Source organism: Solanum stenotomum, chromosome 4 (genome assembly GCF_019186545.1).
Source record: "Solanum stenotomum isolate F172 chromosome 4, ASM1918654v1, whole genome shotgun sequence".
In the NCBI taxonomy this organism is placed as follows: Eukaryota; Viridiplantae; Streptophyta; class Magnoliopsida; order Solanales; family Solanaceae; genus Solanum; species Solanum stenotomum.
The window spans coordinates 5,949,613-5,966,741 of NC_064285.1; the positions used below are offsets into that span (position 1 = coordinate 5,949,613).

The 17,129-nt window shown below is 29.8% G+C and overlaps 1 protein-coding gene across 1 annotated transcript; it reads right to left on the reverse strand.

Annotated features, from left to right (window-relative positions):
- Nucleotides 1-4,344: 4,344 nt before the first annotated feature.
- LOC125863167 (hydroxymethylglutaryl-CoA synthase-like) lies at nucleotides 4,345-8,872 on the reverse strand. The gene is given in 13 exon segments (XM_049543334.1): nucleotides 4,345-4,881; nucleotides 4,983-5,055; nucleotides 5,057-5,127; nucleotides 5,226-5,366; nucleotides 5,502-5,589; nucleotides 5,681-5,736; nucleotides 5,835-5,910; nucleotides 6,000-6,073; nucleotides 6,774-6,932; nucleotides 7,142-7,285; nucleotides 7,443-7,575; nucleotides 7,657-7,763; nucleotides 8,652-8,872. Coding segments are annotated over 13 exon segments (1,383 nt in total). The 5' UTR covers nucleotides 8,724-8,872; the 3' UTR covers nucleotides 4,345-4,692.
- Between the last annotated feature and the right edge of the window lie 8,257 nt (nucleotides 8,873-17,129).

A 17,129-nucleotide genomic window follows, 5' to 3' on the forward strand; every position in this document is an offset into this window, starting at 1 on the left:
ATTTTAACATCTCACGTGACATGTTTAAAACCACAAGATTTTGAGTGTATTTTAGTACATATCCTTAACTTAAAACCACAACATCAAAAAAATTCACAACTTTCTTAAATTTCGTGACAGGTTAAATTAAGACAAACAATTAATTTTTCTCTAAAAAATAATAACTCCATTTTGTCCTTTATATACTTTATATATATATATATATATATATGCTACGGAATTACAGAAGAGTTAGCTAGAACATACTCCCTTGGCGGCTAGTAGTTACAGGGAGGTTATCAAACTGGGCTAACTTATTACACATAGATGGCCTAATTAGTCTAATAGAGATATCTATGTTCTTGTCTTTAGCAAGCTGGTCTTTCATATATTCCGGCAGAGATTGCAAAAAGATAGCCTTGTCATAGTTTGTCAGCTTGGATCCTCGCTTAGCTAATGTATCTGGTAATATCTACATTACGAATACACACACAACTTTAACCGACTACCAAACAACCCCTTTTTTAACTCTTGCAATTTTTCACACACAAAAGAGTGTTGTTTTCTTTGCTTGTAGGATGAAAGTTCACCCAAATGATCACAATGTCATGAATAGTTTTCTAACTAGTCGCGTTTTCGTCAATTCAATCAGAGGCTAATTTATTTAGTTGAGCAATTATTTTTAGTAATTTTTACTTTTGACTAATTTAAATTGATCCAAAACTCTTTCGATCCTAAATCTATTTCATGGATCTTCTTCAATCAGGAGAAGACTTGATTCTATTGAAGAACTAACATCCTTTTTAATGTCTTCATTGTAAAAGAAATATCTTCCATTAAAAAAAATCAATCAATCGAAAAATTAAATTAAAAAAAAAAATAGTCCAAGTAATTATATCTCTCATGATGGCATGCATGATGGAACCATTAACACTTGTAACAAAGTCCAATATATCTTTTGGCTTAGAATGATTTTTCATTTGAAAATTTTCCAAAGGCACCAAACATTAAAGACAAAATTAAATCATTTGATCAAAAGATTAATCCAATAACCTACATTATAAGTAGCATAGGGTGGTCAATATTTATAGGCATTTTATAGGTTTGATGGGAATTATTAATTTATTTAAAAGAGAAGACTTTTTCAAAAGAGAATTAATAAGACAATGATGTTTTATCCAATAAGATTTTTTATCCACTCAAATCCACCTGCCCAAGTGGATCATGATTTTATTGTCAATTAAATAGGTTGCCAATAAAAGTACAATCAACCGTTGAAATATTTATACGTATAACGTACCAAAGGCAATTAAGTGAATGTATGGTAAAAATAATAATTCTTTTACGCTATCAAAAAATGTGGTGAAGTGAATGAAGTTATTTCTTTTTTAACTAGAGGTCTTGGGTTCTAGCCATTATAATCTACTCAAAAAGTTGAATGTACCTTATTTATACATGAGTTATACATTATTATACACTGAAAAAACTAAATATAGTTAATTATACATTGATATTCAATTATGACCAACTCAAAATCTCATTTAAACAATTCTGAATTTTAAATATAAAATCCTCTCAATATTTCAAGTCTTTTGATATATAATTTGCTTGAAAGAATTCATGTTTACAATACGTGAAAAGAAAACAAATTTTGGCAAAAACCAAAAACACTTTTCTCAAATTGAGATAATTTTGTTTGAGTGGTTGATATTAAAACACATTTAAATTAAACCCGACAGCAACAACTCAAACTAGTCTAACCCATGAGCCTTTGTTCCTACTTTTTGCAGCATATTACTTTTTTAATTTAGGAAAATTTATGTAAAATGTATTTTTCGGCGATCTAGTTTATCAACATGGACGAAGCATATACTATTTATATATTTCGAGAATATATATATATATAAAAGGTATAGGTGTGTATAGAAATGTATAGTTGGAGTGGATTTAGGAGGGCGAGAGAGTATTTATTTGAATCTCCTTGACAAATAATTATACTCTATATATAAGGTGTTTTTTTTCTTCTTCTATTTTATTGAATATATATAAATTTTGAATTTTCTAAACACAAAATTAAAGGTTGACTAACTTATAAATTTTTATTATTATTCAAACTCCCTTTTGTGAAAATCCTGAATCTAATTTATATGTGTTTTTTTCTTAATTTTTTAAAATTTTAATATCCTATTTGAAACTATTTAAAATTACAAGGTTTAAAGAAAATCATGATACATTATTACATAATCTTAATTTAGTATCATACAATTCAAAATCTTCTCTCTGTTTTTTTTTTTAAAAAAAAACTCTTCATAAAATTTAATACTCTTCATTTGAATTTTAATTTTAATAATTTAATTTAATACATTGTAACATAATTGTCATTTTCCAAGTAAGTCCATATACACAATGANTATGTTTTTTTTTCTTAATTTTTTAAAATTTTAATATCCTATTTGAAACTATTTAAAATTACAAGGTTTAAAGAAAATCATGATACATTATTACATAATCTTAATTTAGTATCATATAATTCAAAATCTTCTCTCTGTTTTTTTTTTTTTTTAAAAAAACTCTTCATAAAATTTAATACTCTTCATTTTAATTTTAATTTTAATAATTTAATTTAATACATTGTAACATAATTGTCATTTCCAAGTAAGTCCATATACATAATGATGACAACCACCTAACCTCTTTATTTCGACTATCAATTTATCCTTAGATCCGCCCCTGCTTATAGGTTATTTAGTTAATTATCAATTGCTATATTAAGTTTTCTTCTATGCATTGGAATGAAGGATCCACTATAAAAAGTGAGGCTTTTAATCTCGAAAATGAAATAAAATACATGTTACGATAAATTATATGACATGATCGTACAATTTTTTTTTTTACATTATTAATATATACATAAGCTAAGCTCCTCTTGAAAAAATACTAGCAGATTCTTTTGGTCTACATTTTCAAATAGGTAATCAAATTAATAATTTTTTCGAATGTGTGAAAGACATGATTGTATATAAAACAATATTGTGTAGTTGTATTTTGTGTGATTCCACATCGAATTTTGAAAGTAATATAGAACATAATGGATTTGATTTCTCATATGATAACTCACATATTGAATCTTGAATGTATCATAGAACATAATAGAATTGATTTCTCAAATAATCACTCAACTAATAGTTATTTTTTTAGAAAATTGTTCTTTATATTGAAGAAAAAATTGAAATAAAGAAAAAAAAACTTTATGAGATAATAATTACGTATTATTTCTGAATGCTTCATATTCTGTTCAATCGGTGGTCCTCAAAAATATTGGGATATTATTATTTCTAACTAACTAGTACAGGCCATATTATATATATATATATATATATATATATATATATTAATTCCAAAAAATAAATAAATTAGTTTTATATCTTATCCACGTTTAGAATGTTTTCCTCTCAAATTAGTCCAACGTGAACAACATGACATTCTGAAAGAAAAAATATTAAAAAAAATGACATGATTTTATCAGCATTTTAAAAATGTTTCGTCCCTACAAAGCCATACAAATAACAATGTGTACCTAAGTTTAGTAGGGTTCGAATCGAAAAATATGTTATTGGGTTAACGGGTTTTTTATGATTTTATAAAAAAATAAATTATTGGGCTATCGATTTTTAGTATTGCGTTATTGGGTAAATCGATAATCCATTAAGATGATAGTAATTTATAACTATACCCTTTAAAAATATTAAATATTAATAATTTAACATAACTAAACACTATATGAGATTATGAGTAATCTTACTCTACACTACGGTCTACACATTCCACACGTCACAGTACTTCTACTTCACATAAGATATTACATATCATGTTTTGGTTGTAACATGTGATTGTAGCCTTCGTACATATCTATTCTTATTGGTGCAATTTCTCATTATATTTCTTGTTTCACTAAATCAAAGCATTTACCGTTGATTTGCTTGTCTCAATGTATCGCGCCAAACTGCTAGAGATACATTGAGACAAGTAAATCAGTTGTATGCTATAGTTTGCTCTAGTTTTTGGACGGAATATCTAGAGCATTTACCGTTGATTTACCGATAAAGAATAACTTATTGGTTTGTTATTGGTCTAGTGTATTTAAAAATTAAAAATTAATAAATCGAACCGATAATACATAAAACCGAACCAAATTGAGTGATGCACGCGCAATGTGTTTAAAATATTAAATAAAGACGGCTTGACAGATGCATGTTCATCATATCAAGGGTGGTCAGATAAAATTAGTGGCACAAAACAAACTTTAAAAAAAATAAGTAGCAATAAAATGTATTTAATAAAATTCTTATATGCTCTTACTTGACTTTTTTCATAAAATTGATATCCGAATCATCTTACATGCTCATCAGTTTGAAGTTCCAAATTCCACAAATGCGTAATTTAAATCAAGATTACATTGATGGTTGTCAATCATCTATAAATTATCTCCAAAGAGAAAACAAACGTTTTTGCCAGATCTGGAGAGATACTACTAGTCCTACGACCCAAATTCCATCTTCGCGGCCATAACCACTGAATTCTTAAAACTTTAATTGAAAAAAGAAATACAGAGAAACTGAAAACTCACTAAGTTTAAATAGCACAACTTGAAAACTAAAACAACACAAGCCAAATTGTTGGGCATTACAGCTTGTTGCTAGCTAGGACTTATCTTCAATGACCATTGGCCAGTCCATTCTCAGCAGCTTTCTTGGCATAAAATCTTCTATACTTGGAATCAACCTCTGTAAGGTAGTAGGTTCCTGGAGCTAGAAGGCTACAATCCTTGCTCGTAACGAAGTCCTTGGCCCCGTACCTATGCTCCATTAGTTTCATAATTTCGATGAATTTTTCAGGAGTCAACTGCCAGAGATCAAGATTGATTGTCAAGGATGGCTATGTTGAAACATGGACATAAGAAAAAATGTGTAAGCTACAAAGTCATATAGTCATATAGCGTATACCTCGTTTCTTGATTCCAATTTCTCTTTAACATTCATCACACTTGCAATGTTTGACAAGCTAAAAGGAGCCTTCATTAAGCTTGAGGGAGAACATTGTTGCGGTTGATCCACTACCGTAGGAGAACAGAACTACCCGTTGTCCAGCCTGAAGCAAAAGTATCATTCAGAAACTAGAACGAACAGGTAGATAATGGAATGAAACAAACAAAAGGACCGAAATGTGAAATGTTACTCCTGAATTACCAGTGTGTTGCGTTTATTGTGAAGGAGTGATGCAAAAGCAGCATATAGAGAGGCAGTATACATATTGCCAACTTGTTTTGGTATTAATGTGGTAGGTTGCACCTTCTCATCGTAAAACGGTTTTGCAACTTGCTGGGATGCCTGTATATGGTTAACGATATTCCGTTGTTAGTTCTAATCACAATGTACATAGGTTTGACATCAATATATCCTACTTAATATTTCATTTTTTAGCATTTCTCGAGGAAGAAAGAGTATAAAAATTTAAGAATGGACCTTCTCAAGATCACGGCTTTGGTAGCTTTCATCATGACTTAGAGACGAAAATGGGGCCAGCTTTTCTTTAGCAGATTCATCGATGGAGCTGGAAATGGAAAACAGAAGTTCTTAAGAGAACAGAATTCCTTTTAAAGAATAAAAAGAAAATCCTCTGCAAGGGAAACTTTGCAACCCACCTAGCATTCCTCGTAAAGTCATTGAATACCAACCGAGCAAAGCTCTTCTGTACAAGCTGCAGAAGTTGAATAAAATATCCAAGTGTCATTAAAATTGCATATAGAGAAGAAGTACAAATAAAGTCATCGATCCACAATAGACTTTATAAACTACCTTGTTGTATGGTGAATGGAACACAAAGTAAGCTGCATCAGCTATCGAAAACTGATTGCCTTCCAATTTCTCGTATCTAGAAAATGAAATGCAGCAAGGCAATTAATACAAGATAAACAAGAAATCTACTTCCAAATATAAGACTGTATCCGATGAGCAACTTACTTGTTGCATAAGATCTTGTAGCAAGAATCAAGTGCCATGAGATAACAAGTTTGTGAAAGCTTGCCATCAACTACCTGCAGCCAACAATTTTCATCGAAAGGTGAATAAAAAACATACATTCAGCCAGAACAAATCCATCATCAATCTTGCTATTTTCACTGCTAACAAAGTCAACCATCTTTCTATTTAAAATCTATAAGCTACACTTTTAAGGAGACATTAGCGATTTACTTCGAATTATCAGATCGACTAGAAACTCGCAAGAAAGAGCTAAGGCAAGCAAGAAAAGAAAGAGGCAATGTACCAAAACTAGTAAATGATATTGCTCGAACATGTAAAAAGAAGAACAGAGGAAGTTCATTTTATAAGAATGAGTTGAACAACATAGAAGCCAGTTGGCACTAGATTTCCAAAGAAAACTACAGAGGAAATTTATTGTCAGAATGACTGATGAATGTATTTTTTAACCTAAATGACAATTTAAAAACCAGTGTGAGACTGAATTGGTAAGAAGGTTCTAATTTGCATAAGATTTTGTTTCCTCAATATCTCCGCACAATAGGCATGCAAGATATCAATACGGTAAATATTGAAGCTTCAGCAATCATGACACAGCTAGTGCAAAACCACAATTGGAACATGAATCAACCTTAATTGGGCCTACAAACGATTTCATTCCAAGTTCTGTTGAAAGAAAAAGAAAAGGCAACAGCCGCAAAGCATGCTTGGGAAAACTGATAGTTAACCAGACTTGCAAGGATAAGAAGGAATTACTGGATATTCGCTGTCTAGGATGGGCTTGTAAAAATCATAGACATGAGCCATATGACTAGCCCTGATCTTGCTTTCAAACACAATAGCGGCATCAGGGCCAATTAGCATCGCAATGGCAGCTGCGCCTCCTGTGGGCCTAGCAGGTCCCTCAGCATAGACCTATAAGAAGAATATCTCTAATAAGTGAACAGAGTACATCTAATAGAAGAACATGATATAAATTTACAGGTATATCCATGCATCACATTAAATGGAACATGGTTCAAGGCCGAGTCTATTTCAAGCTACATGCCAAATAAAGAACACACAATCAAAGTCCATTAGACAATACACATGCAATAGAAATGTTCACAGGTGATGATCATTACCGCACTATCTGTGCATACAACAAGTCCATAGCGTCCATCCCATGACGCGCTCTCCACCCAATTCACACAGTTGAACAATGCAGCAGTTCCACCATAGCATGCATTAGTTGAGTCAACTCCTTCAATGTCAGTATTCCCACATTTCTGCATGTTTCACATGGCCAGGAAGTAAGAAACTATACCAACATATGCGAATACCAAAATATAAAGCATTAATAGGTGAAGTAGCACTTAACAAAGACAGAGTATAGCTGATGCAACTTAGGAGTTAACATTCTGCCAAGGAACCTTAGATCGTTACCTCAAATATTTGCATCAGGAACGTCTTGATGGATTTGCTTTTATCAATAACAGTCTCACTTCCAACTTCCAGTCTACCAACTTTCTTTGGATCAATCGCATACTTTTCGAGAAGGGAAGAAACAGCTGTCAAACTGAAGACAAACCATAAAATGAGAATAATTGCGGGACATCAGGATGAAATTTATTATTCCATTCTGTAATGAAGGCAATACCTCATTGATATAACATCTTCCACCTCAGTACAAAATCCCATGCAATCTTGTCCAAGACCAATTGTGTATTTCCCTTTGCTTGCTCCATCATGAGCTTCCAACGTTTCCTATACATAGTTTATAGGAAACAAAATTTGACGAAATTAGAAAACTAAATCCTACAACTCTAAACTAGCTGATTCAACTTACTCATAATCTGATAGCCTAATCAAGTGCTACTTTTACATTAATAATATCAAAAAAGTGACCGTGGTTGCAAACTGATTAAGGTGTGGTAACTATGATCATCCAAAGTGCTAAAACGGGTGAGGTAGACATTAAATCACGCGAAGAGAGATTAGCTCACAAAAAAACACAGCAATCTCTTGAAATCAATGATGTGAACTTACTCCCGAAATAATTGGAAAATTTAGTTGTTGTTACATCATATTAATCTAATTGAAGACTTGCACGTTAGTGTATGAACAACTATGATTCATAAGATTTCTTAATTTGCTTAAGTTTGCAAAGGAAAGCACTCAATATATATCTCATCATGCAGTCATTAAGCTGTTAATATCTATGTTTGCAAGCTATAGATCAATAAAAAACACTCCTAATTAGATTACTAAATTGATAAAATGATCGCAAGCATGAAATTAATTAAAACTTTTTCTTCAGGAATCGAACTCTTATTAGCCAGGTAAAAGTTCACGTAAACAACCAACTGAGCTATTCAGATTCCCCAAATATCAACTAATTGATAAGAACTTGAGCTTCTAATTTTATAAATCGCAACAAACACCAAGCGATTTCTCACTCTTCAAAATTTTCCTCAAACGAAACAGAAAATCTTCTCTGTTTCATTTCAATACTATAAAACATCAATTTAATTAAAAAAAAAAAAAAAAAACTTCGACACTCCGAATCATAAAATAAAAAAAATAAAAAAAAACTGGATCAAATTGAAACACCTAACAATTTGATATTCATGTGAATTGATTAAGCAAATTTACCTGTTGAATGCAAGTAGGAGGAAAGTAAATTTCCATGGCGAGGATTCCGACATTCTTCTGTTGAGCTGCCATTTCTGATGATTTTTATTATTTGTTTGAGTATAAACGCAATGGATCCAAACAATTTGTCCTTCAAAATAGGAAAAATGTTTCAGAGAAGAAGACAGAGAGAAATATGTGTGACTGATTCTATGGGCAAATAAGGAAGAGAAAGAAGAAGAAGAAGGATGAATTTGTTATGTTTCCGTTGGATATATATATACTGGTACTAGTTTACTCTGTCCAACTATCAAAACCAGACTTGGTAACCAATTTTTAAAGCGGGTTCGAGCAAGTTAAAATTGATTGAGTTAATAAATAAATGAGCTATACATAGGGGTGGACATGGTATGAGATATATCGAATTACTATATCATTTTGAAATTTTTAATACCACGGTTTTGATATTTTGGTATAGTATATCGTATACATCTTAATTTTTTTTGGTATTTAGTACGGTATTTGATATTTAAAAATAATGTACCGAATATCATACCGAAGTATATAGTTACATAAATAACACACATATATATTATTAAAATACAAACAAATATGCAACCTAGTATTAGTATATACTTTGACTATTCTATTTTGATTGAAATTTAATGGATTAACAAAAGAAGTTGTTTGTATTTTATTTTTGAATATATATTTCTACATGTTTAATGTATTAGTATGATACAATTGAGATCTTTTTTTAAATGTCAAAGTCATAATACTCTATTATACGAGTATATATTAGTCGAAGTTGAACAAACTATAATTATCAATTTATCATACTGTAGAATATCGAAATCAAACTTTAAAATACCGAATCATACCGAATTAAATTGATATGATAATGATATAATGTTTTCAAAACCGAATACCAAAATTAGGAAATACTGTACCGTACCATACTCACCCCTAGACCGGTCAAAAATTACTTTGATTGAATGGGTTGTGCTAGTCATAACTCACCTGTCATTTCTTATTAAGTTTGATTGTTTTATTTATTTTTTACAATTTTTTAAAAAAAATTATAGTTTATAGAACATACTCTCTCTGTTTTATATTAAATAATTTTTTTTGAAGTAATGCAAACTTATTAAGAATAATATTTAAAGATATAATTTAATTCATATTTTTTTTAATTATTTTTTGTGAAATTATAAATATAACATTGTAAGTAGTACAATTTATCTCCTAGAAAATATCAAATTTCATTAAAAAAAATTGATAAATATGGAAAAAGAATTCAAATATTCATCTTGAACTTTAAACAATTCAATTAATTTGAACAGTGAGAAACTCACCTAAGTTCACTTAATATGAAATAGAGGGAGTATTAAATAAGATAAATAATTTTTAAAATATACTTCTTCTGTCCTTAATTACTTGTCTACTTTTGAATTTGCACATCTATTAAGAAAACAATGATTGACATAGTGAGTTTATGATTTTACCTCTATTAATTATGAAGTTGATGAATTAAAAACTTAAGATTTTTAAGAAGTTCTACCTTTTTCAAAGTAATTAATTAAGGGTATAATAGATAAAAAAAAAATTGTCCTTTCTTGATTTGTCAAAACAAACAACTAAAAAAAGAAAAAATGGACAAGTAATTAAGAACACAAAGAGTATTTTGTTTTAAAAAAATGAATTAATTTGAGCTACATACTAATCCAGATTTTAGCAATCTAAAATAAACTATGCTAATAAATGAATGGATCATTACCCGGCTAAACTTAATTAGATTATATCTGAATGACCTAATTTTGCCAAATTTTTTTCTTAAAAAAACATAAATATTAAGTACTACGAGTCTGATTGGATTGAATTACTATTAATGTTTTTAAGTTAAAGATAATTTTTTATTATTATTTTATAGTGTTTGCACAAACTAAATTGTTTTGAAATTATTTATTTTAAATTAAAATAATAAAAATAATGAGAAATTTTCTTATAATTTATAACTTTTATTTAAATCATAAGTTATAAGATTATTTAAACAAACCCTAAGATATAATTAGGTTGAAAAGGGGCATCTTTTTTTGTAGTAGTTTGAATTTGATTACGATTTTTGGTAATTTGTGTTTTTTTGTGATAGTCGAGAATCTGCTCACGTTATATTAAATTTAATAATCACATGCGTCAGTAATATTGAATTTTTTATTCTGTTCCATTTTTATATTATTGTGCTTTATATTAAATTTTATATATGCAAAAATGAACATTCTTTATACATGTTTATGATAGTGATAATTTTTACGTTTTCGAAAATAAGTGAGTAACAATTTCATAAAATTGTGATAAAGTTTGGGAAGTTTCAATAGTTCGAAACTAAAATGCTATAGATATATATATTAAGAAAAAAAATTCACAATCTAAAAAATTATAGCGGCCCACCATAATAAAAGCTTAATAACTAATTATAGGTTAAAAAAAAATCGTTTTTAAATTGTAGAAAATAAATAAAAAAAATATCATTATGTTTTTTAAAATTTAAAAACTCAAAATCAAACTAAATTAAACCAACAACAATCAAACCAATAGATATGAATTATATTTGATTTGTTTGATTTAATGATTAAAAATTTGAGATTAAATTTATCATATAAATTTAATCGATAATATTTGCTAAAAATCAATGCTGAAATTATGATTGTAATTTGAATAACTAATCTTATATAAAAGTTAGAATAAGTTATTTAAATCTAATCCAAAAAATATAATCTCAAAAATATCTCAATTTGAAATAAAAAAGATCACTCTTACTTTTGTCCTCTATTAAAGATAAGAGGACACATGGAAGAATTACTGAATACATTTCTATGAAATTGCAGGCAACTTTATTTTAACAAATTAAGAAAGTTTATTATTTTTTATACTAATTTTATTATTAAATAATAATGTAAAGTAGTAGTAGTAGTTACATTATAAAGTCGTTTGACCACAAAATATTTCCAAATATATATGGAAAAAAATTAAAAATATATTTAGCCATATAATTTTCAATAACTTGATAAATGTATTTGGTAAAATTCCAAATTCCCTAAATAATTAATAATTAATAATATAATACTAATAATTTCCAGTCTGCAAGACTAGATCTTGTTGGTATCTGGTTTATTTATCAATTAATGGCCACCTAACTCTCAGTAACTCATTTAAAGATGAATAATAATTAATAAGACAAAACAGCTTATGAAATAATGTGTCGTATGGTCGCTGGTTAAAATTGGGTAGATGGTACGTAAGTATTAGTAGTTTCATTTTTCAATTTGCATAAACTAACATATAAAGTTTTTCATGACTTACATATTTGTTAATTATGTGAATTTTTAAATTGTAGATGAAATATTATATTAATTTTATATATGAAAATAATTTACTTCTTAATTAACTATCAATTATTAATTTATGCATAATTTAATATTTGAATACATCGTCTCTTTACCAGCTATCAAAAAACAAGAGCCCAAATTGGAGATTCACTTTTTAAGCATATTAATGGTGTTTAACTGTTTATTTTACTATGTTTTTGTCTTAAATTATTTCATGGTTTTTATTAATATTTATTTTAAATTATTTTATCATTTTATCCAACGTAATTTTATAAACGAATTTGGAGAGGATAAGATATATGCAAATCTTATTTCTATTTTCAGAGTAGATAAACTCTTTCTAATAGCCCATCGCTTCAAGGAAAAACAATTTAAAGCATATTGACAAAGAAAATAGCGAAAGTAAAAAGTTATGATAAGATATTACAAAAAATATGACAAGACATATTAAATAATAACAATAGCAAATAATACGCGATAATTAGGATAAAACCATCATACAAACGTTCTTTTATTTATTAAAATATCTCTTATAACTTCATTTTTGGACATTTGGAGTTTTATTGTAAAACTTGACACCAAGCAACTGAATAATATCTGTTAGGAGTATTTATTTTATTATTCAAAGAAGAACAAAATACAGTATATACTAAAATTATTTATAAATCCAGTAGCAAGCCTACAATTACAAGCATATTTATTATTTATAAAAAAAAAGTAGCAAGCCTACAACTACAAGCATATTTGGATTGGCTGTGGAAAATTCAATTAATATAGATTTTTTTCTTTCTTTTTGGGTCCTACAATTTGAATTCATTTAAGGCAAATGACCTTTTTTTTGTTTTTTTCATTGAAAGTCTGGTATTCTATTAAAGTTTAATTAAATTCAAATTCGTATAGAGAAATTCTATATAGGGAGTTAAAATGCTTTCTAACAAAGACTATTTTATATTTAGGGAGACTTAAACTCGAAATTTCTGATTTAGAATAAAGGAATATTTATCACTTCACCACAACCTTTGTTGGTTAAATGACTGTTCTGACGTTGTATCTAAGGGTATTTTAGCATCTATGTAGTGAACTAATGACAAATGAAGTGAATTAAGAATTATGAGGTTTTATGTTCAAATTTGAGCAGACATAAAAAAATGAAATGATTTCTTCTCATTTATTTTAGTCCTAGGTATAGTTACCTGATATTTATTATTGATACAAAATCATAAATATCTCGTAAAATTAATTAAAATATGTGCAAACTGACGTAAACATCACAATTATATTATTAGAAGTTAGAGTCAAAGGAGTACTACACAAAGTAGGAGGTGAGCAAGCAGCGCAGACATAGTGATTAGTAACCAACATTGAAGACCACTCATCAAATGTTTTATGTGGGAAATGGAAACCACGTTTATTTGTAATATATTTTCTTTTGATTTAATTTGACAAGTCAAAATTTGTTTGTAATATTTTCTTTTCATTTAATTTGGCAAGTCAAAATTGTTCTACTTGACTCTTAAAACTAAGCTTTAACACTTGAAACAAATAATAAAAGAAATTGCACAATTACTCATTGAAATAATTTTATGACTTTAGTATAATAAAATAAAAATTAAATGATCATTTATAAAATTAACTGTGTCTTTGGTGATCACTTTTGCTGGCTTGCTTGATAAATATATTCTCTCCAACTAGATTTTTTTTTTCATATTTCAAAAACTAACCATAAACTAAACTTTTAGCAACAAGTGTTAATTCAATTATGGTGTTAGCCAATAATTATCTAGCAGCCCACATATATGACATGACTATATTATATTCTTGTTTACTACTTTATATTTTTATTTTGTATCTCACACAATTGAGATTAATTGTGTGAGGTTTCATCGTTTTTGAGAAATTTCCGCATATAGTTATAATTTTGCCTTTAATTACAAAATATATTTACAGTTTTTTTGTATTTTTGAAAGTAGTAATAATTTGTATTCGTGAGTATACAAAATATATTGTATTCATATATATTGTACCGTCGAATTTTGGAGGTAACTCAGTTATTGGTAAGGTGAGGGACTGATCTGGTCGAGATTTATTTTCAACAAGAGCGTGAAACTGAATAAAATCATAAATAACTTCAGATTTAAAGCGAAGAAAATAGATCCAAGTGTATTTACTAAACTGATAAAAAAAGATCACATAATAGCGATAACCATCATTAGAAACAATCAGGGCAGGTCCCCAAACATCTGAACAAATTAAATCAAGTGGTCCAGAAGCCTGAAAACTAGATTCACAAAAAGAAATCTTATGACTTTTGCTAACAACACAAATAGTGCATAAACTAGGAGATTTACTAGACTAAAAAACAGTAGATGGTAATGCTTGACGAACAGTAGGATAAGATGCATGAGCCAGACGAGCATGTCAAACACCAAGAGAAGCTGCAAAGGAAGCTGGAGAGGATAATTTTGTCACAGGAAGCGAGTATAGTCCTCTATTAGTCCATCCTTTGTGAAGTGGTACCCTCGTTGCCAAATCCTTAATAAAAAAATGGTCAGGAAAGAATTCAATAGACACATTGTTAGATTTAGTAAAGGAACTAAAGGAAACTAAATTTTGAGTAGCAGTAGGAACTTGAAGAATATCGTCAAGTTTGAAGTTTTTGTCGGAAGCGACAATAGAACTTGCACCTATATGAGATATTGGTAATTTAGAGTCATTACCTAGAGTTACTTCCTCAGGACCTTGATATTCAGAGTGAATGCCAAGGTTATCCAGATCAGACGTCAGATGATGCGTGGTGCCACTATCCATCAACCAATTTTGGGTAGATGAATGTTGGGTATTTGCTAGGTTGGAGACAGGTCGTCTAGAAACCCGAGTGCCATTAGATGTCTTGGGTGATAGGAAAACTCGTGCGATATGGCCTTTACCTTCACAATTGTGACAAACAATTGTTGACATATCGAAGGTTGGAGATAGGATATTAAATGATTGAGTGGTATTCTGGAAACCACGTTGTTGGGGCATCTGAGAAAAACCATGATTTTGGAAACGTCCACGGCCCCTGTTACCTCTACCTCTACCACGATCGCGACCGGGAGGATAGGAACTCTGAGTATAGAGTGTCGTAGGCGCTATGACATTAAGAGTCTCATCTCTCTTTAATTGTCGTTCTTCATTCAACAATAGTCCATATAAAACATCAAACGAGATATCCTCTTGACACGATTCAAGTGATCTTGTAAATGGTCGATAGGCTAGTCCCAGTCCAGCAAGAACAAATTCGACCAAATCATCATTAGTAACTGGATGCTGCAATGCAGCCAACTTGTCCGCAATTCTTTTTGCCCTTTGCACATAGGACTCAATACTAGTATTGTCTCGTTGCAACGTGTGTAGTTGTGTTTTCAGCTCACGAATTTGAGGCTTCGAACCTGAAGCATAGGCAACAACTAGTTTGTTCCAAGCTGTTTGGGCTGTCTCAGCACCAACTAGTTGGGGTAATATTCCTTCAAATACGGAAGCAACGATCCAACTTAACACAAGTTGATCTGTTCTTATGGTAGTCTGGGTTAGGTTGATCATCAGACATAAACTGCCCTGGAATTACCTGACTACCATCAATATGATGACCAAGTCCACAACCGCGAACCATCGGAAGGAACTGTGTCTTCCACAACAAAAAAATTGACGATGTAAGTTTAAGCGGTAACTGATGAGCAAGGCTAGGAGATGGTAGAGTGGTGACCGTGGAGGTCTGTATTCTCACGGTTGTTCCCTGCAAAGAGGAACTTGATGAGATGTTGTCGTCCACCATTGAAGCTGCTACAAAGCGAGGAATTTGATGAGATGTTGTCGTCCACCATTGAAGCTGCTACAGAGCTTTTGTTTCTCTGGCGAGGGTTTAAATTTGGGTTGTTTTAACCTCTTAGGGCCCTGATACCATGAAAGACTTTCTCATTATATTATATTGTAAATACACGTTATATTTATACATATAGATCAGGTAAGAGTCCTAGTCTAAGTCATGTAATGAGTATAACAATCCTGTGCAAACTAAGCCACAAGATCAGGTAAGAGTCCTAGTCTAAGTCATGTAATGAGTATAACAATCCTGTGCAAACTAAGCCACAAGTAAATAAAACAATTCAATTCATATTAGACAAGTAAGCTATCCTTCGTCAGTATCTGTGTGTAATAATAATGAAATACATTATTTTGAGCGCTAAATAGTGCATTTGTTCACTTAATAAGTATATTCATATGTATATAATATTTCCATCTAATTATATTTATGTATATACAATATCTCTATCTAATTGTATCTGTGTATATCTGATATAAAACTCCAAACTATCGCTATATTCTGTAATCTTTTTAAACTATAACTAATTTAAGTAATATAAGATTTAATTTTTTTCTTTTTTTTTGTCCCACAAGTTAATAGACTCATCAAATTTTACCTCTTTGAATGCAAAAAACTAATGATATGCCAAATTTATTCTAGGATTATAATATAGAAAACATTGAACTCAATAAATTAAATTGGCATTCAAAGAAAGAAAAGGATTAGGTGGATTAAGTGGACAATAATGCAAGTAAAAGCCATTTTTACCCTTTAAGAAAAAAAGGACAAAGAAAGGAATGTTTGAAAGTTCTCCAAACGTTAAAAGTTTCTTTTTGATTTCCATTTTATGTGACACTATTTGACTTGACACGATATTTAAAATAAGAAAAATTTTTGAAATTTGTGGCCGATCTAAAACAATCCTAATCAAGCTTCTTGGGTTGTGAGAAAAATACTACAAGCAAGACATTGGATCTCAGAAGCTGGATTACAAGTGACAGAGGTGATGAAGGCAGAAACTTTTGCAATCAAGGATATGTACAAAAAACTTAGAGGTGAACTAAGCAAGGTGCCATGGAGAAGAATGATTTGCAATAACCAAGGCAATCCTAAATGGACCTTCATCCTGTATTTGGCTATACTAAGGAGATTGTACACAAAAGACAGGCTAGACAAGTGGGGGATTCACACTGACTCAATTTGCTCACTGTGTAAAGCAGAATCAAAAACACATCAACACCTATTTTTTGCATGTAATATGGCAAATGT